The sequence below is a fragment of the Halyomorpha halys genome, unplaced genomic scaffold (genome assembly GCF_000696795.3).
Source record: "Halyomorpha halys isolate HHAL.00 unplaced genomic scaffold, Hhal_1.1 Scaffold69.1, whole genome shotgun sequence".
In the NCBI taxonomy this organism is placed as follows: Eukaryota; Metazoa; Arthropoda; class Insecta; order Hemiptera; family Pentatomidae; genus Halyomorpha; species Halyomorpha halys.
This window is the reverse complement of record NW_027108206.1, coordinates 250,137-277,324: the sequence shown is the minus strand read 5'-3', so window position 1 is coordinate 277,324 and position 27,188 is coordinate 250,137. Positions and strand designations below refer to the sequence as shown.

Sequence of the window (27,188 nt, the reverse complement as noted above, 5' to 3'; positions counted from 1 at the left end):
ATTGCCTTCAACAGAAAGAAACAGTAATCAAATTTGGAAATGTATTCAAGGATTGAAAATTGTAAGACCCAGTAAACGGTTAATTAATATTTTAAATAAATTGTACAGAGCACACTAATAAATAAATGGTGTATGTGATAATGTGTCACGGGTTCCATAGGAGCAATATGTAAGTACATATGTGATGAATTTTATACTCAATAGTAAAGTAATTATTTTAAACAAAAATTACTAATGATATAAAATATTTTAAACCATTGTTGATTTAAAATTAGTTTTAAAAGAAAAGGTTATTCTAACCTATTTTTGATAAAACATTAGTTTTAAAAGAACATTTTATTTTAACCAATTCTGATAAAAAATTATTTATTGAAAACTTAAGTTAAAACACACAGTAACTCTTGCTATATAATGCTTTCAGTTGGAAAGAATTATTGATGAGAACTAATTTTAAAGTGTTAAGATATAATAACATTAAACTAGGTAATGATAAAGTAGCCAGATACCATTGTTTAGACAAAGGAATAAATCTGATTAAATTAAAGGGAATATTTAATGTTTTTAAGAGTTTTTACTAATAAATAAAATATTTTTATATACTTCTCTACTAAATGCAGAACTATAAATTAAAAATTTAATAAAACAACTCACCAGATTCCAGGTTCAAGATACAGCTGGATAGATTCGTTAGCAGTGAACTTATGGCCTAAAATCAATGAAATTTCATTAATATTAGACAATTAAAAATATTCTTACCAAATATTAAAAGAAAAAAAAATAGATGCACTGATTAATATTATTTACTGGTAGTCAAATACAAGAATATACTTTGTTATTTTAATGAAGTTAAACACAAAGGTAACTGAATAAGTTCTACAGATTTGACAAGGGAGCCTCTTTTTTAAATAATAGGAGAAAATATAAGTCAAAATAATTTTTGATACACTCCTAAATAATACTTTATATACTTACTGAATAATTTTAGAACACTTTAACAGAAGAAAACAATAATTTGTAATTTTTTTAAACAAAATGAGGTGTTAATGGTTATTAACTGTAAAGTTGTAATTCAGGGATGAAATAAATTGATAAACATTTTAAAAAACATAGCTTATTGTAGTTATTGAATCCATATTAAGGTTCCACCATAACTGAAATATATTAGACTTATATCCATTATTTTTTCAATCAAAAGTAAGCAATTAAAAAAGGACTAATGAAACTTAAGTAATCATAAATAAATGATTCTACAAGCTACTTATTTAAGAAAATTAAATATATAAGTGCATAAAATTGTAAATTCATTAAAAGAAAGAATTAAAAAGAATGAAAAAGCCATAATTCTGATACCTATTTAATGAAGAACAATCAAAAGGACGAATAGCATTAGAAAACTTAGATAAAATTCATAAAAGCAATGTAAATACCTTAGTTCAACAGTTGTAAGTTTAAAAATAAACTTATAAGTACTCTCTTAACAAGATTGTTACAAACTAGAAAAATAAACGAATGAACTGCAATCAAATGAGGACTCTTGAGACAAAAGTGTAACATCAGCAAATTTTGTGCCGAGCTCAACTGATACATTGCATTAAATGCAGTGACGACACCACTTTTAACAAACTACCAGTTTTATCACCACATTAAATAACTTAAAAATCAACAAAAAATACTGAATCTATAAATTATAAAGGTTATAAATTAATAATTTGTTGTGACACATTACAAAAAGAATATGTACACTTAAAAGCTTTGTTAATAAATCCCCTTCCTAACAAAAAACTATATATATATATATATATATATATATATATCTGAGGTCATCATTAATAATTATTCACCATAAAATCCTAAATTAAATTATAATTAAAATTTTAAGAATAATCATTAAAACAAAGTCTTGAATTAATAACAAAACATGGTAAATTTTAAATTAATTTAAATTTAAAAATGAAAACCATCTATTATTCTCATGTTTAGAACTTAAAGATATACTTCAACACTATTATCATTCTATGTAATATTCACATGATATACAGAGCAAATATAAATACTAACCATCTGATATAACCCTTTGAATAATATTGACCATGTCCCTTAACTCCTTTGAAAAGAAGCTAGTATCCTCTGAATTTGGGATGTCTAGAACTATTAATCATGTTAAGGAATATTCAATGTAATATATTAATGAGCACAATTTAATTAAAATAATGTTAGAACTTAACAATCACATATTTAGGGAACATACTTAAATTATTTACTTTTTGATCATTTATAAAGTTTTCTCAAAATTATTGCAAATATAGCTCTTGGTTTTAACTTATCTATCTATTCTCATTTACCATATTCCTGTACATGACTGTAAAATTTAAACGGTTTAATTTTTAAAAAACACATGGGAATAATTTTCATTACTATTAATCTTTTAATTGCCATCTATGTCAATTATCGGAACACAAAAATAAGGAAATTGACTTAAAATTTATAAATTAATAGATTTGATGCAATATTAATGAGAAATAAAATAGTTTTGATGTATTAATTACTAAACAAAAAATTGATTTACATATACAAAAGATGAAATCACTGAAATTTACAACCTAAAAAATACATAAATCATAATGAAAATTATATGAAAAATATTACAACAAAATAATAGAATCTATATTATAATCTATATAAATCTAAGAAGTAAAAACACAGAAAGTGGAGGTCGTAAAAGCCACCCTAGAGCTAAGAAATAAAATTTTAAAAAAATTATAAAATCTGACCAAAATGGGGGGAAAAAAAATGAAATCTATCTCAGTATGAGTTCCAGTGACAACAAATAATGAAAAAAAAAATGTTTTTATGACATCTTAAGACCTAAGTGGAAGTATAACCTCAAACCAACTTTAATTAAATTGGTGAATACCTACATCACAAAATCACTGAATAGTGAAATTTCAATTTAAGTATACTTTTTTTATTTTATAGGCCATAGAAGAATAATAGCATAAACATTTAAAAACATATTAAATCTCCTTTTCTCAATAATTAGAGCAAGGATTCTATTTAAATCAGTGATGATTCCACACCCTGATATCAATCAGATTTGTTTGACCTTCAATTCTAGATACAATATGTAAACCTTGTATGATCCAATATCTACAGCCACACAACAATTTCACTTAACTAATATTTTGATACATATTACCATATTTTGTCAATTATTTTCTCTCCAAACATTTTTACAATTAGAGTAATGCTGGATGTGAAAGGAAGATAGCTCATCTTTCAACTACTACAAAAAAGGATGGAAATGTTTTTCTGCCATAACGTCTTATTATACACAAATTCCTTTTTTTAAAGGAGATAACCATCTATAGGAAAACTAATTAAAATTTTCAGCAAAATAAATCAATCACTACTTGAATCTCCTTTTTTATCTTCCCCCCTCCATGCCTCTCGGCATGGAAATCACTCAGACCAAGCATTGTGATCCTGAGTCAGGGCCTTCATGAAGTTAAAACTCTTTCCCAATTTCTAGGAAACTACAATATATGAACCCATACAAAGAAATTGTTAAAGTAGGAGAAAAGAATAACTTAACTGAAAAAATTAAAAAAACACTGAAGAAGCCAGGCTAATTACAAATTACATATTTAAAAGAGTATATGCTACAGATATTATATAAACTTTTTTGTTGATCGACTTGCTGGAAGTGCCACTTTATAGAATTGATTTTTTATATTTGTTTAATTTTCTAAAAAAGAAACGACACTAACGGCTTTGATAAAACTTGGTATATCAATGAACAATAAACAACAAATGATCTTTAACATCATCAGAAAAATAAATAAAAATGTTAAATATAAAATATCTTGTAATAAAAAAAATAAATAAAACTTCTCATCATAAAGGAGATATTTGAGGTATTAAAAATTATTTGTGAAAATATCTTTAATATCAGCTAGATCTTATCCTCATTGAAATTTTCAACAAGGCTCAAATCCTGAATTTTCAAAAAACCTTGATGCAAAGTACCTTTTAATTTGTTTATGTGAAATAATTAACCACTTAGCATTGCAAACAGTAATAAAAATGAATAAATATAGACTATGAAAGAATTTTATAATTAATTAAATGAGAAAAAAACGGAGACATAAATACACCAGTTCAGAAACTGGAAAATAAGGAAAAATGTGTTCAGACTCTCCCAATCGCAATCATATATACACGGCTTTGTAATATTTTGTTAAGCTGTTGTATTCATGGCAGGAAAAAAGTTGATATTCGTTAATCACACCTCAATAAACCCTCGATTAGAAATATTTACAGCAACTGAGAAAAAATTGTTTATTTAATATTTTCTCTTCCAGGGTGAAAGTTGTGTGATACATACACCCCTCCAAATTTTTTAGAATGAATTCTTTCTCTAATGCGAAAATAATGAAGTATAGCACTTGATAAAATGGGACTCATGTAATTAATAAATTATGAATATAAATTCAAGAAATTGTGTTGTATATAAACAGTTATGATTTTTAAAAAATTACATGTGCTATAGTTATTAATCAATTAAAGCTAAGTTAAATTTATTTTTCCGAAATATTATATTAGAAACTCAATTTGGAATATATTTTCTAATTGCTAGACAATGTCACAAGCTAATCTCATAACTAAATTGTATAATAAAACTTGTATGCACTTTTATGCATAAGACTTATAAGCAAAATAAGGTAATTAAAGTCTTCATAGTAATTTAATCAGCAATATATTTACTAAGTTTAAAGTTTCAAGGATATAAATACATCACTCATTGCTAATTCATGTAATAAGTTAGCGGTCAAAGATTGGTGACCTCAAAACTGATAATGAATGATACCATGAGGGTAATCAGTGTTAGCATTACGAGAATAATATCATCAATATTGATAACCAAGAAAGAATCATTCCACACTAAAAGGACAATAATTTAAATAAAATTAGTAACATTTCATTATTTTAATTCTAAAATTATACACTGGGAAATCAAGCAAAAAAATTACTTTAAAGTTATGATTTATGAATCTAAAACAAGTTAAAGAAGATTATACAAAAATTCAAGGAAATAAATATTCATAATATTGATATTAATAAATATAATTTATGATAAACGTTTAACCAGAATACTATTCTTAGTATTTAACACAATATTTTTGACTGGCTTGACATTACAAGAACAAAACCAAATAAATAATGATTAACTGGGGATGTTAGTTTAATAATGTTTTAATATTCTGTTATTAGTTTCATTGCACGAAGTAATGTAAACACAAAATATTACACCCTCAATTTAAGTGAAAAATTTAATAAATAAATGTTACTAACTAATAATTAATAAATAATGCATAAAAATAATAAATTAAAAGAAACAAGACAAGCACATTTGTTCCATCAACTTTTAATTTATGCTGAATTGTGATAAAAATATTAATCAAGTTGTCATCTTCTTAGAATATACCCTACAAACCTAAACCTGTTTTAATAAAATATATTTACTATATTGGACCTAGGATATGGGTCACAGAAAAATAATTCAAAAAAGTTTTAAAGTAGTTCAAAGAAAAAAACAATAAAACTGAAGGGTATGGTCAAGGAAGTAAGAAAATGTATTATTACGTCTACTCTGATTGCAAAAAAAGTTTCATAAAATACTTTAACATCTGTGAACCGGTAAACTTCAGACAATTAGTACACCCTTGTAATACATAAAAAAATACCACCTGGTAATAAAATTGAAAAAAATTTGAACCAAAACAATAAATGAAAGATATGTGTGCTGGTAGAGCTATCTCACAACCTCACGTTATCATTTGGAGAAAGTGTGATCAGCGCTAAAATCAAAGAGCCTGATTCATTTCTTAACTAACCTTGCTCTCATTTCAGGTTTAAATGAACGTATGAAACCTGTCAAAGAACGATTCAATAATATAAAACTAATTGAATAAAAGTAATATTAACACATTTAGATGGTCTACAATGAAGCCTAAGTAAAAATTGCTCCTATTGTATACAACAGGGTCATTAAATGTTAATTCAGAGTCAGATATCAATCAGTCTAACAGCAGCACAAGAAGGATCCAATTACATTTGTGCTAGTTCTTTCACCAATACATGATATTGAAATGGTAATTTAAAAAATAATGCAACTAGGCACAGAATTTGATTATTAACTTTATTTTATTTAACATTATTATATGAGGAACTATTTAGACTTTTTTTTTTTGGGTCATTTAGTCAACACTTAAGCTGCAGACATTTGGGAGAGGCTTAGTAGACTCATGTAACTTAGATAGAAGTAATAAAAGGAACTAAACAAAACATAAACTTCAACTATACTTCAGTTAAGAAATAATGCTAAGAAATTCCAAATACGCAAAAATTATAAGTTTATATTAAACATATTTATGGACTTTATATATACATATAAAGAAGAAAATCTAAAGAAAAAAAAATGAGCCAAAAGATCCAATAAAGCCAATATCATGATTCACAAAATTAGTACTGATACTTGCCCATTCACAAATAAATGTGATACAAATATTCTACATATTGAAAATAGTAGAGAGGTTACAAAATAATTATATTAAGCCTGGCAAAAAGTAACAATGGCAACCCACAAAATCTTATAGGTATCACTAGCAAAAGCCTTAGATATACTGATAAGGTTTTATCTGGCATAGATTATATATAATAAAGGTTAACAGTTTTCCGAGTCACTCAGTGATGATAAAGAAAGGTAGTCTAAGTCCACAAAAATATTGATTAAGCAGAGATTAGATGCAGTTAAGGCAAATCACTTATTAATTCAGAGAGGTTTTTTTTTTAAATTATTAGTGCCAGAGTTAATCATCAATTAAATGTAGTAAGAGAAGCATAAACGAAAAATTAGACACGTCACCATTAAAACATTCTATCTATTTAATGTCTACCATTTCCTATATACTTAAATCTATGTTTGTTTAGCAATAAACATTGTTTTTGACAATTACAATAATAATAGTAAAGAAACCGTACACCACCGATGTCATCAAAATAAAAATTAAAATATGAGTTTTAATAAGAAGAATAAATAAAAGAAAAACAGAACTGATCCTTCTAAATAATAGACAAGGCTATAGGTAAAGCCGATATCCAAAAGACATAATTTTCAAAATTTTAGATATACTTGCAGTTATAAAAACAAAACATCCAATACTAAAATCTAGTTTATTTTTTGCCTGAAGAAACTGACAATTGTTATCGTAACAAATAAAATTGACTTCTCTAAGTAGATAAATTTGACATCACCTAAGAAATAATCAATATCTATTCCAAGTATATATGGAGAATAAACTACATTCTGCACTATAAAATTCTTAAATAAATTAAATCAGCACTACTAGAGAATATAGCCTAAGATTAATTAAAATTCAAAACTGTAATACGAAAAAGTTTAAAAGAGAAAAAAATACCAGTATCTGAGTTAAGCAGGATAATGTCCTCAAAATTCAATGCAAAAACTAGTAAAACAGATTAATATTAAATTCATTTAGATATGAATATAGACAACAAAATTAAGAGTTTTATAATGAGGAAGAGTATGCTTTAGCACATACAATTGCTGGGGTACAAACTATGGTCAAAATTAATATAAAATCCATTAGGGCAGTTGTGGTTAAAAACTTGTGAATATTTTAAAGACATATTCTGAGAAGAATTTTTAGACTAGTATGCATAAATGAAACTTGGCTTATAAGGAACAATCAAGAAATTAATGCTTTCATAAAACATGATGAATATGTAGGCTTGGGTACTCACAGAGATGAAAATGATAGATTGCCCCCACGAAATAGAAAAAAGTCTATGATATTTTAAGACTGACAAAATACTGAATGAATTACCAAGAGATAGATTTGTATAGGATGGGAATACAAAACATACTGGCATGCCTATAACAGATAAATAATGAAATTTAAGAGGCCATATTGATATCGGGTTGTTTAGCAGATATAATAAATTTAAGATAACTGATATAATCATACAAAATCGAAAAAGTTTTAACACATAGTATTATTAATTGTGATATTTAAATACTCAAGATGTATGAACTTATAATTAAATTAGAAATATAACATAATTGAAATGGTACCTTAGAAACATGCGACTAGCTAAAACTGAATATACACTAAATTTCACTTTTAAGATAAATTGCTTTCTAAAAAAAACTCAGGGATTATTCTCCACACACAGAGCTTATCTATGAAGAACTGGCTTTATCTCCCAGGACCTTACAGTTCACATTTTTATCTTCAACCAATGATCTTTCAGTGATTATTCCCCAATGATTGAATCTTGAAACAAAATATTTTCAGCTATACAAGTTTCACTAATATCTAAACTCTAATATTCTACATAGATATTTCAAAAATGAGCTAATATATTTAGGTAATAAAATGATTTAAATAATATTTTTTCCAACAGATTAATAAAAAAAAATTAATATTTCAATGAATCAGATGAATTTTAAATTAAAATATAATCAAATACTTACCAATATTATGCTTCTCACAGTATTGTAACACATGACGAATTAGTTCTTGAAAATAAATTTTATCTGACATAATTACATTTCATGAAGAGCTACTAATTTTAATTATTTACATCATACAATAACATTGACCAAATTCCTGAGTTGTATACAAGTCTTTCCCAATTTTTTCTGAAGTTATCAATTCTGCTGATTTTATTGAGTTCTCCATAATAATACAAAATGTAGTGATTAAACATGCATAGTTTTACAACCATCATTTGAAACAGAAGCATTGCAATGAAAGTAAAGTAGAATTGTTAAGGTATGTATTGATAAGAATGTCAACAATGCAGGTTTATCAGCCTCTCAAGGAACTATCAAAAGTAATGTAACTGTTATATTCCTTAATGGGTTATTTCGTAATTTATCTATAAAACATATAAATTTTTTTTTTAAACTTTAAAAAATCGACTACAATCACTAAATAATTTCCAAAATGAACCATATACTTCACAAGTTGTAACTATATAACTACAATGCTATGTAAGTATACTTGTAACTAAGTATACAATAAGTAGTATAAGTATTTTTGGTTAATTTTAAAGAAAACTATGTCATTCCTAGACAAATGCGCATGAATAGTTAATTCATAAATAAAAGTTTGAGAGATTTAATGATTAATGTAACAAATATTTTTTATCTAAGCGTCAGGCGTAGTTGCAATTATAAATATGAGCAATAATGTTGGAGAATAAATAAAACGAATACTTAATAGCATCTGTAACTTTAAAACACCAAATCTTTTAAAAACAAACGAGCTTTTATAGATGTCGATAGCAGTATCGATGTATTGTTTACGACTATATATCGATAGTTTTAGTGACTGTCGATAGTACATAAATTAATTATGAAAATTTAATCTCATGTATATTTTTAATATTAGTTAAAAAAAAAAGTATTCAACCCTAATTTCTTATTTTCAGCGACGTTCCCAGGGAGCGTCGAAGATTCCGCCACAGGTCACAATAATTAAAGGGGCTCCAAGGTAGAGTTTTTATTTTAATTTAAATTGTTTGATACCTCTATTACAGACAAATTAAAATACTTTTAAAAAAAATAAATCATAAGAGAATATTGTATTTAAATAAAAAAAATATTTTTTAGGGGCTCAAAAACATCCGCTCTTTTCCCTAATTGGTCAGGGTACGCTACTGCTTCCTTTCTATTTCCTAATAACAATGAAGAAATACAATGATGCAACCACAGTTTTACTATTTTAATCTGTATTTTAATACCTAATATAACTAAATTAACGGAATCGCTATCTTGGAATTTAAAGAACATACAGAATCTATCACACTTTCGCCATTTTTCTCAAGTAGTTTTAACAATATTATACACCTACATTCCTGTTTATTGTTTTTCCTTTAGTTATAAATTTATGGAAATTAACGTAATACATTTTCTTCCCCTCTTTAACTCAGTTTATTTCAGTCCCATGTCACTTTTAGAGTCCTCTTCAGTTAGTTTAACGGAAATCATTCAAGGTTCGAATAGTTATCCTTATCTTTAACTTTATTTGGGAAAAAGTAAATAGTGGCAGGAATTTTCTAGAGTATCCATAGTTTTTCATTGATAGGCTTTACCTCTATCGTTAATATCGATAAATGGAGATGTAGTAGTTAGTATCGGTAAGTGCGGTTTATTTCTTAGATTTTGCAAAATTATTAAAATTTTAGATGCGTCCATTTCATTCTAAATAAGACAAAATATAAACAGGAGTACAATTACTTAATAATAACTTAGAAATTCTTAAAATCATAAACAATTATCGGTTCGCGAATAGCTTCAATCTCCTGATCTAGCATAGCTAACATCATATTCATGGCTTGAACGCTTCTCAAATCACTTCTTGACCCACACATAAATTTGTCTCGTTTTTCTCTGCTTCTTTAATACCGTATCCAATAGTCTTCTTTTTCTTCTTCCGCTACCTTCCCTTAGATGGCCAGGTCAGGGATTAAAATGAGGAAATCTGTGGTTCTCATGAGGTCCTCCAGTCTTCCATACAGCTTTCTCTGCACCTCATTAGGGAGGCCAACATCGGTCTCCTTAGCTCGAAAAAAAAGCTTGCACAATTGGAGAATTTTCTCGGCATTTAGCTCACTTCTACATTCGCAGAGAGGACTGGAGCCAATATGGAACTTACAGAAAAGGTGGGCTCTGAAACGGGTGTTCCCCGTTCGTAATCGAAAAAATGAGGGCTTGTTCTCGTTGTGTGAGTTGGTGGTGCATGGCACCTCCGGAGTCAGATGGGTGGCTTCTCCATCGTTGCCTGATAGTGGATTTACTATGCATTTTTATTTCATTTCGTGCCTGGTTCTCATCATATTTAAAACTAACTGTTTTTGCTGGTTCACATTCTTGTTTTTGAAATAGACCGTTTGATACATAAGTACAATATATATAAACATCAAATGATTTGAGCACGAATGTTGTAGAAGCACTTAGATTGCACACACGTTGAACTGGATTTTCCTAGTTTACCCACTAGAACCGACCCAGACCTGGGGGGTGCCCGATAAAAAAAAGTTAAATAACCAAGGAAATGTTTATGATGAGCAAAGAAAGATTTCTTACTCAATTTTCTTTTTATAATTTTATTGGTGTAATTATTGTCAATTGACGTACATTTTTCGCTATTAGAGATGAGACGAATCACGTGAAACCGAGTTTGAATGAGGAATTTTAGAATTCTTTTAGAACCATTTAGAACTCTTCCAACTAGGCATGTTTATCAGGTCCATGTTAAAACAATGCAACTGTATTTCCTGGAATATTAATAATTTGAGCCGTCATGATTTTCCAGATTCAACTACTGCCTTCTTCAAACCTCTTATTCTAGATCCTTTTATCTTTTCACCTTCCCTCTACAGTAACCCCAACACATCATCAGCAGAGATTCATTGAACTATTCTATCAAATAAGAGTTTTTTAAAAAGCGTTTCTTAATTTTTTGTAGTAGTTTTATCTCCTTTTTGTAAAGTTACATGAATGGACTGTCTACTTCTTACATTTGAAGGAAAATTTAATATTTAATTTCAATGAGCCAATTACACATACTCCATTAGTGCATTTATTTGTTGATAGTTATCGAAGAGATAATACTTATTTCTGTAAACTAATTTAACTTACTTTATTTAAACTATTTAATTTACTTAATACACAAATTTAATTCTCAAGTTATTTTCATAAGTGATGTTATTACAAGATAAAATTGTCATCAGATAAATTATTTTCTTGGGTAAAATTAAAGGCTTACTGTCCTTTCTCACTCCTTCCTATAGTATGAACAAGGGGTAGCAAAAATTCTTGGGCCTATGGGTAAAGAAATCTTAAATCCAACCCCCACATATTCCAATATGCACACAATTCCGCCTATATAGCTTATTCTGTATACTTTGTAATGAAGAGGTTATTTCAATATAAGATTATTTATTAATACTTTCTTTACAAGAGAGGGGATTATCCTTTTAAGCATTAGGTTGTTGTTTTGAATAAGCCATTAATCTCTAAATACACAAGTTATAGATAAAACATTTTTTTTTTAACTCATTATGTAAAGGTGTATGAAGTTTAACAGTAAGAATTTAATTTCAGTTTATAATTCTGAATAACTGCTTCTTTTTACCAAGCAACATGTTATTATGTACTAAAACCAATTAGATACATGGAAAAGCCATACATATGGTGAATAACTTTATCATTTTAATTATTGAATACAATGTACATACATATGTATACTGTTTTAATGAATAGTTGTTTTTAAGAATGAATTATGTACATCTATTCACACATAGACAATGATATAATTCTATTAATAATATTCTGGAAAGAATTAAGACATAAATAATTATGGAATAATAATGTATATACATATTACAATGATTTATAATTTTCATCAACAAGCAATTTGCTAAAATCCTGACCAATTAGACCTGAATCAATTTAGACTTATTCCATAAATATAGTATTTTTATTTATGAATAACAAAAGTTTCATAAATTCAACAAGAATGGAACAGATAAATTTCCATAGAAAATGGAATTGATATTATTTTTTCAAATATTTGGTCGAGAACTTGTAAGATACTGTGAGAAATATATTGAAGGTTTTTCAAATGCCTTTAAACACTAATTGAAAATATATTGAGTGTTTACAACATGGCTGGTGTAGTATGGAATTGTTTCCAAACAAAGTAGAGCTATTCTCATTTACCACAGAGGAAAAAACAATTAAATGACTTTCTTTTTTCCAAGTTTCAAGTTATAATTCTGAAGCAATTAAAATGATTTATGATATTAAATATTTAATAATTGATTGTATTGATAATCGAGTAGAAGATGTTTTGGGTGGTGGTCTAGAAAAATCAAAAAACTATTAATTGAAAGCTGATCTATTATCCCACATTAAAGCGCTTCATCAGGGTTTAAGAGTTCAATAGAATGTCAGAAAATCAAATTGAAATAAACATATTGATTTCATTTTAACATTCAAAAACTTTTTTTTTTAACTTTCATAGTATTTTAGATTGAATCACTACAAACCAATAAAATGGTAGTTATAAAAAATCAAATTAAAAAAAAGCCAAGTTATTTCATGCATTACAGCATTTACTTTTGATAGACAATACAGTACTTACCATTAAAAAATAGAAAGGTGCATGCTATAAAAAAAAAAAGTTTACAGTATTAATTTTTCAGAAACTGCAAACAAAAATCACTACTACCATGAAGGGTCTTCTGAGTTTAGTACTTATAGGTATAAGGAATTACTGGTTCTTGACCAACAATATTATAAGGAGGTGATATGGGCAACATTCATATTCAACCACAAGTTTTTTTCCTAATTCTAAACCTAAAGAAGAAGTAAGGGCCCACTTTATGGAGCCTGGGTGTGTCTCAGGACGATCTGTCAATCTTAAGCCTTACATAACAGAAAATTTGTCTTTAATATGGCCAAGCATATACTAGGAGCTAGGATTCAATATCCCATTCACAGAGGTAACCCCACTCTTCTGCTCTCACTGAGACGAAATGAGCTCATGGGATAAGAGGGAATCAGTATTGTTTCTAATCTAGCTATTATAAAGAGAGTAATATAATGAAATACAATTTTTGAATATCTCAATAGAATTTTATAGATCATTTTTATAATAAACTTTTGGTGAATATTAATATAAAGATCATATGGACTGCCTAATATGGTAATAGTATATTTCAGTATTGCATGGACTTTCTTTGAAACATAGATACAGAATGGCCTCCTCTAATGTTAAACTGGTCCAGTACATAAATTCATAAACAAGAAAAATATACATATGAGTATGGAAAATAAATCAATCAAGTGTAAACAAAAATCTGATAGTATTGGTCCTAAAGATTCATAGAACATAATAGAGAAGTTTTTATGTTTTATGACTCTAAGAATAGAGTCATAAAACATTTCTCTTGGATTACAAAACTCTGTTTCTCTAAGCCACATTTTTAACATAAATGATCTAGAAATTATGTAGTAATCCAAATAATTTTTATATTTAGACTAAACATAATTTTTTATTTAATCTAAGACAAAGCCTTTTATAAAAAATATAATTTTTCTAAATAAAATTAATAAAAATGTAACTATTTAATCAATGTTTCTCAGAGATAAACTATTGTATTGATAAATGAATCTTTTTTTATAGTAGATAATTGTATGGAAGGATTTTTACTTAATGTAATGTATAGAATTTGAAATCATATATCATGTTCAATACTTGTTAAGAACAACAATAATATACAATTGCTTTATCCCAAATCCCACTGTTGTAGGAAATCAGAATATTTCCACATAGATGATATTTTACCTATTATAGATTAACAGTGATTTCTTTGTAATCACTAAATAACTTTTACGACATTATATATTTAAAAAAATAAATAAATCAACAAATAAAATAAATAATGAAGGATACAGGTCAGTATGTCAGCAATGTTTGTGAAGACAGAATCAGAAGCATACATTGATGGTACTTCTTTCCTGAGATCTGCAAACTGATTGTAGTACAAAGGTAGCGTAATATCTTTGTTAGCTGCCTCAGGATGCAGACATTGTCTTAAAGGAAGTTGACCATCAGTGACCAAAGTAAGAGAATAAGGCGAAACACCTAGCCCAGAGCAATAACCTTCAAACTGAAACAACAATTTAGTAATCCAAAAACAAAGAAAAATATAATGAAATTATGATCATAATAATAATAATAACCTTAAAACATTTTTTGTTGAAGAACATATGCCTCAATAATTAAAGAAGGTAATTGAAGTGTTAGACATAAACAAGTAAAATGGCCAAGTTCTCTTCTTAAAAAATGGATCAAATATAAAAATAATTTTTGAAAACACTAACCAGTATTTTTCAAATGAATACTTTGATTTTTTTATTTAATTATGAAGCACATTAATTTATTAATTGGCCTCTCACTACACCATTATTAATATTTTCTCATTTTACACTTTTGATCATATTTGAACTAAAAACCTCATCTCAAGTATTTAATGGTTTAACACTGCTAATTATACAGTTAATTCTAGGCATTCCTCTATTAAAGTTTTATTTAAGCACATTTGTGATCCATATTATAGCAACTCCAGATATATGATTTTTTTCAGTAAATTTTTAATGAATACATAGAATGTTTCCATCTTATTTTCCCGCTTTATATACTTGGGAAAATAAAATAAACATCAGTACTTTTTTTTTAATTTATTTATTTTTTTATTTTTTTTTTATTTCATAAAATAATTAAGTTGAAGGACTCTCAGTGGAATTAAAATGTGAAAACAATATTATTGGATTTTTGTTATATCACTGACCCCCTCAATATCTTATGGTCATTTACTCAAAAATATCCCATCAATGAAAAAAAGGAAACGGCAGATTTCAATTGACCAAAAATAATGAGATTTAATCAATAACAAAAAATCCTGTAACAAGTTAATAATTACAAATATATATTTTTTTTATCTTGTTCCAGGAATTTACATCTGTATGTTGCAAAAAAAGTCTTTATGTCTGGTGTTATATATACATATATATAAGTTAGCTGTATATTTAGCCTGTAAATAATAATAGAAACCTTGTACTAGTAGGATTAAGTACCTTTAAGTTTATTAACAACAAGTCCTTATATATACCAGAGGAGTCTGATAATAAAGTTAGTTATTCAGTAGATGTGTGTCGTTACTCTGCCCAAATCCCTTTCATTTTTAAGTTATATTGCCAGTCTAATCATAAGTTATATATATCATATAATATCTGTTATCCTGTAACATAAACTTTCGTACTCACTCCCCCCCCCCAAAAAAAGTGGATATTAAATTAGATCAACAAGGGATGTAGTGTCTAGTACAGAGCCCAAGTTCTGTATGAGCCGCGCTCTACCACCTACGATGTACAGAGGAATCGAATCAACGGAAGCAATATCGCAATATATATTAGGGACAATTACTCTACCCTCACTGTCAAACCTAGAAGTAATTATAAACTAATCCCTTTCAGTGGATTCTAATCAACAGTAAAACTATTGCCAAAAGATATTTGAAAGTTTACCACTCCCTGACGCTGTTTAGGCCTAATATGCCAGATTTTTCAAAATGGCCGCCGTATATTTTTAGATTTCTAAAAGATAGGCGAAAAATAAATGCCGTCATCCTTTACGAGCGCGTGCTTAGGAATGGTAGTGATTACTGGGCCAGCACTCTTGGTAATACTAGGCGACTAAAAACGCAGCTAACATTTATTGAGGCAACAAAATCCATTATCACAAGCCTAGGCCTGAACTTTGAGATAAGAGAGCCTCTGCCTGACTTGACTAAACAAAGCGTTTGGACGTGTCCATATGCTATAGTGCTGGATCTAATGATGCCCATCAACAAATCCATGACCCCAGCGGAAGAACTAAGGACTGTGGCATTGGCCACTATAGCCGAGCGCTACCCTGAGCCAGAATGGATCCATATATACACCGATGGGTCAGCTACAGAGGCAAATAAAAATGCGGGTGCAGGTGTCTATAGTAGCCTGTTCCAACTGTTGGCACCTGCTGGAGCAAACGCTACCAATTTTGATGGAGAGGTAGCTGCAATTACTTTAGTTCTAGAAAAGATTACTCACGCCTGCGCAAAAAAGATAGTTCTGTTGTCGGATTCTAGGGCAGCACTGCTGACAATAGCGTCTGAACGTCCCTCAACTAACGCTAGAATTCTCGCATGCCGGACATCCATAGAATGTAAAAGAGAAATACTTAAAGTATTGGTAATGCAGTGGATTCCAGCCCATTGCGGTATACCTGGGAATGAGGAGGCGGATCGATTTGCACGGTTAGGGGCTAGCCAACCCCAGCCGCTTCTCCCTATCACCATGGACATGGCGAAAAAAATGGCCCGAAGCGCCATCACTGAAAGAGCAGAGGAAAGGAGTAGAGGAGAATGTGGGGGCAAGAACTGGGCGGCATTGCTAGATCCTAAGAGGGGTCCTCCATTGACTTTACCAAGAGCGGCGTCAGTGGCATGCTTCAGGTTGGCTACTGGACATTACTATTTGCGGCACCACCTGAAGAGAATAGGAGTGACTGAATCTTCGGACTGCGTCCTGTGTGGAGTTGGTGAGATGACTGGTGATCACATATTTGCATGTGCGGCAAAGGCGGACTTGACTACAGACGGGAGTTGCATCGGCAGAGCTAAACTTTACTGGGCTGTACGAAGAAAAATGGCAGAAATGCCTCCTTTGGCGTAGTAAAAAAAAAAAATTTTTAGATTCAAACCCCAACTGTATTACAAGCACCTTACACAAGAAACTTACTAAAATTCAAAAAGATTTGGTATATAAGAAGATGTAGAGGAATTGGCATCTTAAATTTTGAAAGGAAACGTAATGGATTACGGTCTCCAGAGCTAGTTTAGAGCACTTTTGTTTATACCTAGAAATCCATTTACAATTAATAGATTTCACTATTTTCTTCTTTTATTTGGTTTCTTACATCCAGAAGTAAAAGGTTAAAAAAAACATATTGAAAGCTAAAATAATAAAAAGTATAAAACCTCCGTGCCTAGTTGAATAAAATTAAAAATAATAAATTTGCAAGGTAAAAATATTTTTCACATTACAATTTTATTTTATTTTTTACTTTTGAGATAGGATACGGAACGCCATCATACGGGCCAATCTCGACGTCAGACCAGCTGAGACCATTCTGGAGAAGCACAAACTAAGATGATTTGGACATCTTCTTAGAATGGATCCAGATGGAAGCGCCAGGAAGACTTACGAGACCCACACGAAAGGGAAAAGACCCAGAGGAAGGCCTCGCATCTCCTGGAAAGACAGTGTAAGGGAGGCATTCAGGAAGCGTGGAATGGATTGGAGTAGGAAAAGAGAGTTAGTTCAAGAGAGAGAGACATTTGGGCCAGACTCTATAAGCGGGATCCTCACACCGCACAGCTGTAGAAGAGGGATTGACTATGATGATGATAATGAAATAAATTATTAATTATAAAAAAGAAATTTAATATTTTGTAATAATGCCACAGGTGTTAGTATACGAAGGGGCCTGAAGAAGAAAAGTATTTTTATTAATTCTGAATTTATCGTTTATCATTCCCGAGCCAAAAATTATTAATTATGGTTAACAGCTAATGTGATATTTTCACACATTTTGAACGAGGGGTTTGCATAAATATATGTAATTTCTAATTACATAAATTTATGTCTACCGATTGAGGTTTTCAAGTTTCAGTGGAAATAGAATACAAAATTATTATTGCAAAGAGTTAACATTCCTAAAAGGTAAGTGAAAAGTTCAAATCCAAATAAGCAGGGAAAATAAAAATATTTCTGTACAAAATAAATACTTCATGAAATTTTATTACAACAGAGTATACCGCGTTGTTATCTTTCTTATTTTTTTCATAAAAAATAATTTGATTCTTAACAATGACAGTGCGAAGTTTAATTATTTTTGATTTATGAATTCAGATATGAGATTAACATGAGAAATTTTGTTTTAAAAGGCTATTACACACGAAATAGCTTATAAACTCTATTTAGAAAGGTCAATTTTACAAAAATTTCCTTAACTAGAGACTATGAGCAGATGGTGAATCCGGTCAAAGTTGTAGAGAAACTTTTGATTTTACAACTTCCTTGGAGATTGGGGGAAGAGGCGGAGACCCAATAAATTGTGGCAACGTAACCTCTCATTTGGACTACCTGGAAAATAGACTGGCCATAGCCTTGAACAGCTTCAGTCATGTGGAGGGTGGCGCCTTCTGGGCCTTATATTCCCAGCAACACTGACCATTTGTAATGGGGTGGTTGTGTATATTTTAACTGGAGAGGACTCGAGAATGCAAAATTTAGACAACACGGTTTCTCTTATGATTCGTGCTTAGGGGGTCTGAAGAGGTCTAGGGGGTTATAGAGGATAGGAAAATGAATGTTCCAACTTTTCTCATAATATAAAACTTTTTTTAATGCATGCCATAATTCTATCTATCATTCTGTAAGTCACAGGGTTTCTATAAATAAACAACCGAAAATTCAATAAAAACAAATTTTTTACTGTAAAAGAAACGTAACTAACTGGTAGATAAGTAAATCAATTAATTTATATCTTGGTCCCTTCGGCTATGCAGTGCATTTGTTTTCTCTTCTGATCCCTGTTTGAGGGGTTCTAATTGGGCGGAAAAATACATGTTACCATATTTCTCAATGGCAGGTTCCAAAAACGTTTCGGATTCCAGTAGATCTTGTCAATACTCACAAAAACTGAGTATTTCGATACAAACGAAGCTTTCGATTGCAGAATGGATTTGCAGCAGGCTGGCAACAGGTATTCGTGATTGCTTCGTTACTAGAATTTTATCAAACACTGTTATCTTATAAATTACTGGAAATTAGAAAATTATTTGACCATGATGGCCGATACCGAAAGTTTCTAAAATCATTATTAGCTTCTGAAAGTAAGCAATAGTGCGGAAAAAGAAGTGGAAGTTCTCTCTTCTGATTGGTAGAAAATTTATTTACTCGATGGAATGGCTGTTATACCTCCAATCCAACCAAAGAGATTTGCTAAATTAGGCGATTTTGCTCCAGTTTTTTTTATAAACGGATCGTGGCGTTACACCTGGAAAACTAAGAGAGTGGATATTTTTTTGAATCGTTTCAATGATGTTTCCCTAAAGTCCACTGGGTCAAGATTGCGATATAAGGAACGATCATTCTCTTTAGTAAATATATAAACTAAAGTTGAATCAAGCTGCAATGAATTCTTTGCTAGTTTTGAAAACAAATTTCTGCACGTTAATGTTTCATGAAACTCCTATACTCCTATTCCAGCAAAATTTAGATAGCAATGTGTGCTGCACATTTCTGAAGGACGCTACAAACTACTAAGGTCGGCATTAACTGAATCGGGAATGTTTAATCATGCATTCTTTGCATTCTGAAAGAACTGATCATAATCCAAATTATGATGCGATCATTCAATCCTGACACTTAAGTTTTCAATCTGGGCATTAGTTATCAAGTTTTAACAAAGCGTTGTACTAAAGTGTCTCTTAGCAGACAAGTGCTCTTTACCATGCCATTCTGCTGCTAACTAACAAACAATCTTCGATGGAATCTGAGCTTATCTTACTAGCAGTGATCCATAAATTTATATTTTATATCCATAAATTGCGACATCAAGAGCCGTTGAGAAAATAAAAACCAAGTACTGGCTATTGTTAGTCAAAGGCACGGATCTTAGAATCATGGCATGCAATATAAAAAAAAAAATTTATGAAAAAAAGTGAAGACTGTGCTATTTTACTGTTTAAATGTTCAGTCTGTCAATTCGAGACAGGTTTTCTTTAGAAATGAGTGGTTTAATGACCATTCAGAAGAAAATTAATGTCGTAGTTTATGGAAAAAAGATCAGTACTAACGGCGAACCTGCACCTTGCGCGCGGCTCCCTTCTGTCAAGGATTCTGGAAACATGCCTTATCCTATCCTAAAAAACCTCAGAACACTAATCAGAAGAAAAAGTATGATGACTAAATTTTTTATTCTTATTTCCAATACTAAAGGGACTCCCGAAATGTGGTACGCGTACCTCCAGGACTACGGGAAGAGTTTGGTGGAGTGCAAACTGCATCTAGGGTTGACTGCAAGTACAGAAGTACAAGTACAGAAAAAAAACTTCCAGATTCTTCACATTTCTTCATTCTATGGCCCAGACAACTGTGTTAATACAAAAACCTCCAATCCCTATACGTTGAACTGTTATAGTATGTAATTTTATTTTTCGAGCGGTTTTTCCAATAAGAAAAGCCTATAAGTGCTTTAGTCAGTTTTATTATTTAAATAAAATATAATTTTTACTTCTAACACTCAAAGCTGAGGATCACTGGTTTAAGCCTGCAACTTTTAAACAAAACTATCGTAAAAATCAGCAAAAAGAAAATAATGCAATTTTCGTTTATTATTCTTTTGTTCATATAGTAAAGAAGAGAAAATAGATATTTTTAAATTATTGAAGTTGAATAATAATAAAAAAAAATTATGTCTTCTTAAATAAGTAACTCACTGATTCCGTTAAAAACCATCCAAAATAATAAAAATCATGCTGATGATATAATTTAGGATAATAACAGAGTGGGGCATAGAAATATAATCTAATAATCACTTGACCTAGAAGGTAAGAAGATAATAATCAGACTCTAGAGAGATTGACTGTAATTGAAAGTAAGGACTATAGTTTGACAAATCGATTTTGGATAAGATTAAGGTATATTTTAATGACCTCCTCTTTTATGTCTTTAATATATATTTTGCCTAAGTCTAAACCATCAACCATTCCACTAGAATGGCATTACAAAGCCCCATTATATAGCATTTAGTCATTAATATCAGGAAAAGGAGACCCAACAGATTCTCTTTTTAAATGAATCCCATGGAACTACAAGAAAGATTGCAGAACTTCTTCTCAATACAGCTTGATGCTAAAGACAATATAGTCATAAGAAGAGGGCAGAAAAAATACCAAGCAGAACTATAGGTGGTACATACACATTTTTGTTTTTCTTGACATGTGAATACTAAGTGGAGGATAAAATGGGAAAGTGTAATTTAAAGTTAGAGAAAAAAAATGTTCCAAAGATGGAGAAGTTTCCCAAAACATTCATCTGTCTATCTCTATTGATTTTTAAATGAACTCTGTTTATGAATTTATTTATTTTTTGGACATCATACAAAATTTTCTATGATACAACTATACATTATTCATAAAATGATAAAAAATTATATTTACTGAACTATACAAATAAAATAAAACTTACTAAGCTTAGAGCTTTTGACAGTGTAACTCCAGAAGTCCTAATTGCGGCTTCTGTAAGCCTCGTTTCCACTTGAACTTCATCAGAAAGAAAATTGGCATTGATATCTGCTGATAGCGGTTTTATCACATACTCCTGTATGCCTAGTACCTGAAAAAATAAATTTGAAATTAGCCTATTTAAAAAATAGTTTTTGACATGGTAATAGTTACAATAAAAATGTAATACAAAATGTTTGTTAGTAGATCCTCAAATTCATAAATAGTGATATAACATGATTTAGTTTTTTAACTTAAAAGCATGTTTAATAATCTAATATGAATCGGGAAATTCAATATTATTTATATAAAAAGAATTATATCTGCATTTATATTATATAAATAATACTATGATATTACCTTAAATTATTAATAAGCAAAAATTAAGACTATGTTATATACTTTTTCAAAAAAAAAAAAAATAAATAAATAAATAATAAGAAGAAAAAGAAACTTTGATGTTCAGTTTGTGTAACTGAAGGTATTTGATAAATGGAATTTAATCTTAAAAAAACTTGTAAGCAAGGTAAAGAAGAAAACTTTATTCAGGCCTCCCTAGGAACAATAACAACAGAATTTTTATTAAAAAAACCAGAATGAAGGTAAAAGGAGGATCTCTTGAAATCCTTTGGATTTTTTTATGTTTTGGTCCTCATGTCAGTATAGAAATGCCATCTTTTTTATCTCTTCTATGCTAAAACAGTGCATATCTAAAGGGTGTGTTCAGCAGTCAGTGCTGTGAAGGTGCACTTACATAGAGGAATCTAACCAACATTTATTTTTATGCATAGTCCTTTAGCACTACTTGATAGTTGAAAGAGTAACAAATGTTCCTTTCCGATGAGGTTGTAATAAGCAAACATAATTTTTATCTGGATGTTGGTTCATGGCCTAATAATACATACTTAATGTATTAGTTCTATCCACCTAATAGAAAAGTGAATTTGAAGGAACTCACCACCCTCTTAAGTTTATAAACCAGGCATTTCATTACCGGCAGGACTACAATCTTGAGCAGATTTTTAACCTTGCAATTTGCTTTTTCATTTAGTTTTGAATGAATAAAACTGAGCCAGATTGGAAAACTAATTTTAGTTGAGCGCACCTGTTTGGTAGTCTCATAATATGGATCCTTTAGATAGCTTCCTGATCGGCCTGGATAGATTTACTGAGATAGTTTTACCAAGGCAACTTCTCAGGAAAAACTCAATGTGTATTCCAGAACTTTTTTCCTTTTTTGTTTTTAGCAGTTATTACCGACCAACCAAGGTATATTCAGTCCAAGGCAAGGTAGTATTCGTTTTGAATATAGTTCAGTTTGAAAGCTTCAATAAGAGACAACATAAATGAGTCTTTTCTCTTTATTCTGGAAATTCTTATGATGAATTGTTGTTTTATTCAGAGTGTAGTAGTGATAAATGATTTGTTGATAATTTATAACATAAATGCTAAGATGGGGACCAGGCAAGGTGAATTATAATCTTTACAAACAATATATAGACTTCTCTTTATTTATCACATACTTCACAATCACTTTTTTTTTATTACCTTCATGTTTATTTTCTTTTAAAATATGTTATCATATTATTTTATTGTTTATCCTCATATGTCAATATATTTTTAGTCTTTCTCAAGTTTAATATATAATATAAAATATATATATGTTTAATATATAATATGAAAAAAGAATAAATTCATTCTTTATGTTATTATTAGTTATTCCTCTTTTTACTGTTCTTCAATGCAAAGGTTCCGACGTTTATTCCTTTATAATATCTTAAAATAAAAAATCCTTCCTGTACCTATTCTTAAATTGTTCACCCAGCATTCCTTTGCCACAATTTAAATACCAGAGTCTACCCAACCAACTAAAGCCCCTTTCCATAAATTAATACCTATGCGACATACTATGAACTAAAAAAAAAAAAAATCTCATGGCTGGTTTAGACCTATTAAATTGCTGAGAAGATTTCTAAATTTTTAGTATTTGTCCAAACATAATTATGTAGTTAAGCTGTTTAGTTCACTTTTCTCTGTCTCAAGATGTACGATCAACAACGTATTAACAAGGTGTTCAAAAATTCTGTGCTTAGATTTGTTATTAGTGATGTTTTGGACGACGCTAGAGACGAAATAATGAGGGATTTATCTTAAATACTTAAAAGACTGTGAGACTTCTCCCTCATATAATTAAGTCCGCAATTATAGCCTTAATTATTAATATTAATGAGTAATATTATAACGCTAATTATAATATTATTATATATTGAACCATAAAATAATAAGTATTAAACTTTAAATAGCTAAACTTAAAAGATTCTCGTCCTGACAACGGTAATGACTCCAGGGTTTGGGTGGTTAGAGAGTTTATAATGGAAGGATTGATATCTAGTTCGGGCTAGATAAGAAAATTGATATCTTAATTGGTTTTCTCTTATAACATGAAATTTTCCAACTCAATTTTGTATTAATCACTTTTCCTCATCCTTACTCATTCTTGTCAATTTAAAACCTTTAAAAATAAAATTTATATGAATGTAAAAGGACACTAAGTCCAGATTTAATTTTTTTGTTTAACTTTTTATTTATATCTGCCATTTGTGTGGCAATATAAATAATACATAATGTGAAAAAAAATTATACCCATCCGCTGATGTTAAAAATATGTTATGAGTATAAAATCGTGCTGATTTATTATATGGAATTTAGAAATTAAAAAAAAAATCCCTTAAAATATATATTTTATCCGAGTATCATGAAAGCCATGAATTTAAAAATGCCTACATTGAGGTTTTTTTAAAATTTATTTATTTAATGTAATTTACAGCTGTACAAAAAAATCAATACAATAAGTAAATCTGTAAAATGTTTCATTTACACTTGAAAATCTTGGTAAGGAATCACCCATTAGTGGGTGGTTCCACAAGCATTAATTTAAATTAGAAGTTCCCGTGGCCATATTCTTTTCAAACGCCTCGGAGGATTATCAGGGATTGTTAAGGATGAGAGATTAAAAAATAATGGGTTAAGATAGGTAAGGAGTTTGGAATGAAAAGACGCATATCTTGGGCCAAATCTGCAACAAATGGGATGTTAAGGTCTTTGTGGATGAGTTTATTTGTAACGTAATAAGGACCATCAAGGATTATACGTAGGATTTTAGATTGTAAAGATTGGATACGGGAAGAATTTATTGGTTTGGTAGAGCTCCAGAGCTTTGCGTGTGTCCAAATTGGTGTGATCATCATAATGTACAATAATTTTTTGTAGTGAATGGGAAGCTTAGAGCGTTTGTCAAGTAGGTGTTGTAGCAAACGAAATCTACGAGAAGTTTCTTGCCGTTTCAGTCTTGTATGTGGATTCCAAGTAAGTCTCTTGTCAAGATGGATTCCTAAGGATCGAATCTGTTCAAGAGGCGTTAGTGGAGTATTTAGAAAGGATACTGTAGGAAAGGAGGGTAGAAGTTTACGACGGAGAGTAAAGGTGATCTGATGGGATTTGTCAGGATTAACTTTGATTCTCCAGTTTTGACACCATTCTTCAATGGATGTTTTGTGTGTCTGTAGTGTTTGTGATGCATTAGTAGGGTCATTGTTTACAGTTAGTATACATGTGTCATCAGCGTAAATGTTATTTTTTAAATTCATAGTTTTAGAGTGCTACCAATGGGTAGTTTCTCTACATGCCTGTATCACTCCATTTTGATCTTTCATCAAATTTACGTAATATGTTTTTATGTAAATACAGTTTTAAATTGCAATAAATAAAAAAAAAAAAAATCATGGTTTTTCTTTTTCTTATTTTTATGACCTGACCCTCTTCCCGGTCGTTCCTGACACACGGGGGAAGGGAAGAGGTTATCAAAAGGGAACCACCCTATTCAAACCAAGGTGGAAGATCAAGTTTTCATTGACCGCAACAGAATAAAAGGCGACGTTCCCCTCCAGGGCCGGCTTAAAACGGCACTGGTTCAGTAACGAGCCAGGTAAAGTTGGCATTGTAACTCGCTCGGCCACAAACGGCCGAACTTATACAAAATTGAAAAAAATAAAATAAATTCTCTATATTTGCTTTCTATCTGATTTTATCAAATTCGGGCATCGCATAGGAATTACTCATAATCCCATAAGGTCTAAACGGATCGGTACACGACTTTGTGCGGAATACGAATTTTAACTTTTATTCGAAAATATATTTTAAAAAACGTTCTTCCTTTTTTTTACCTGTAAACCATGTACTATAAATTCTAATATTCATTTTGTATTAAATTTAAGAAGAACAAATTATCAAAAAATTTGATCCTTATATTTATTTATTAACTTTTTTCGTTTTAAAGAATTAGCGAGTCAACTTTTGACTGGAATAAGGAATATATTCATAATGAATATAATTTGTTCTAGAAATAAATGGCTTTCACGAATTACCTTAACTATTCCTTTTTTATCTTCTGCCAGATCATTTCTGACTTACAGGATGATTATCCTGCAGGTAACCAACCTACTCAAACGAGAGTGGGGGTGTCAAATTTTCATTTTCTGGTTATTCTAGGTTTAATCATTCGAGTGAATATGAAAATTATTGCAATAATAATTAACTCAATCCATTTTTATTTTTTTTCGCCAAATTTCTTATATCAAAACGGAACAATACGACGCCATTTTATTTCCAAAAAAATTAAAAATAATTTAATTGTACTGAAATATCAAAGTTTTTGTGTCTTTTTATCACATAACCAATGATATTTCCAAGAACTTTTTGAATCATCAGAAATATTTCTAGGGAAAAAAAATTGCCCATTTACCCCATAAATGGGCAATTTTTTTTCCCTACTCCTATACCTACTCGTCTGGTAACAATTTATATCTTTTGTTCCAAAAATTCTATGAGTTATTTCGAAATAACTATAGTATTTGAGGCGGTTTCATTCATTTCTTAAAGCTAATAATGTTCATTTCAAAAAAGAGTTATGTCAAAAACAGAAGATGAAAATATTTTAGTTTAATTTACCATAGTTTTGTAGAATGGAGCTACTTAATTATTGTTACGAAGACCTTAATATTATTGTTCTTCAGTAATGGAATTATTATTTCTTCTGGTTTTTGTAAGAATGCCAAGATCCTATTTTAGACATTAATGATACTCGTAACACAAGATACAAATACTTAAGTGATGTAAACATAAATGAACAAAGTAAA

At 29.6% G+C, this 27,188-nt stretch overlaps 1 protein-coding gene across 1 annotated transcript in view; it reads right to left on the bottom strand.

Annotated features, from left to right (window-relative positions):
* fus (fusilli) overlaps positions 1-27,188 on the bottom strand; it is a gene marked incomplete in the record, with an annotated part of 152,500 nt that overhangs the window by 24,631 nt on the left and 100,681 nt on the right. The window contains 4 exon segments of the mRNA XM_067046589.1: positions 652-706; positions 2,059-2,148; positions 14,553-14,769; positions 21,959-22,105. Of these exon segments, the coding sequence (XP_066902690.1) occupies positions 652-706; positions 2,059-2,148; positions 14,553-14,769; positions 21,959-22,105 (509 nt within the window).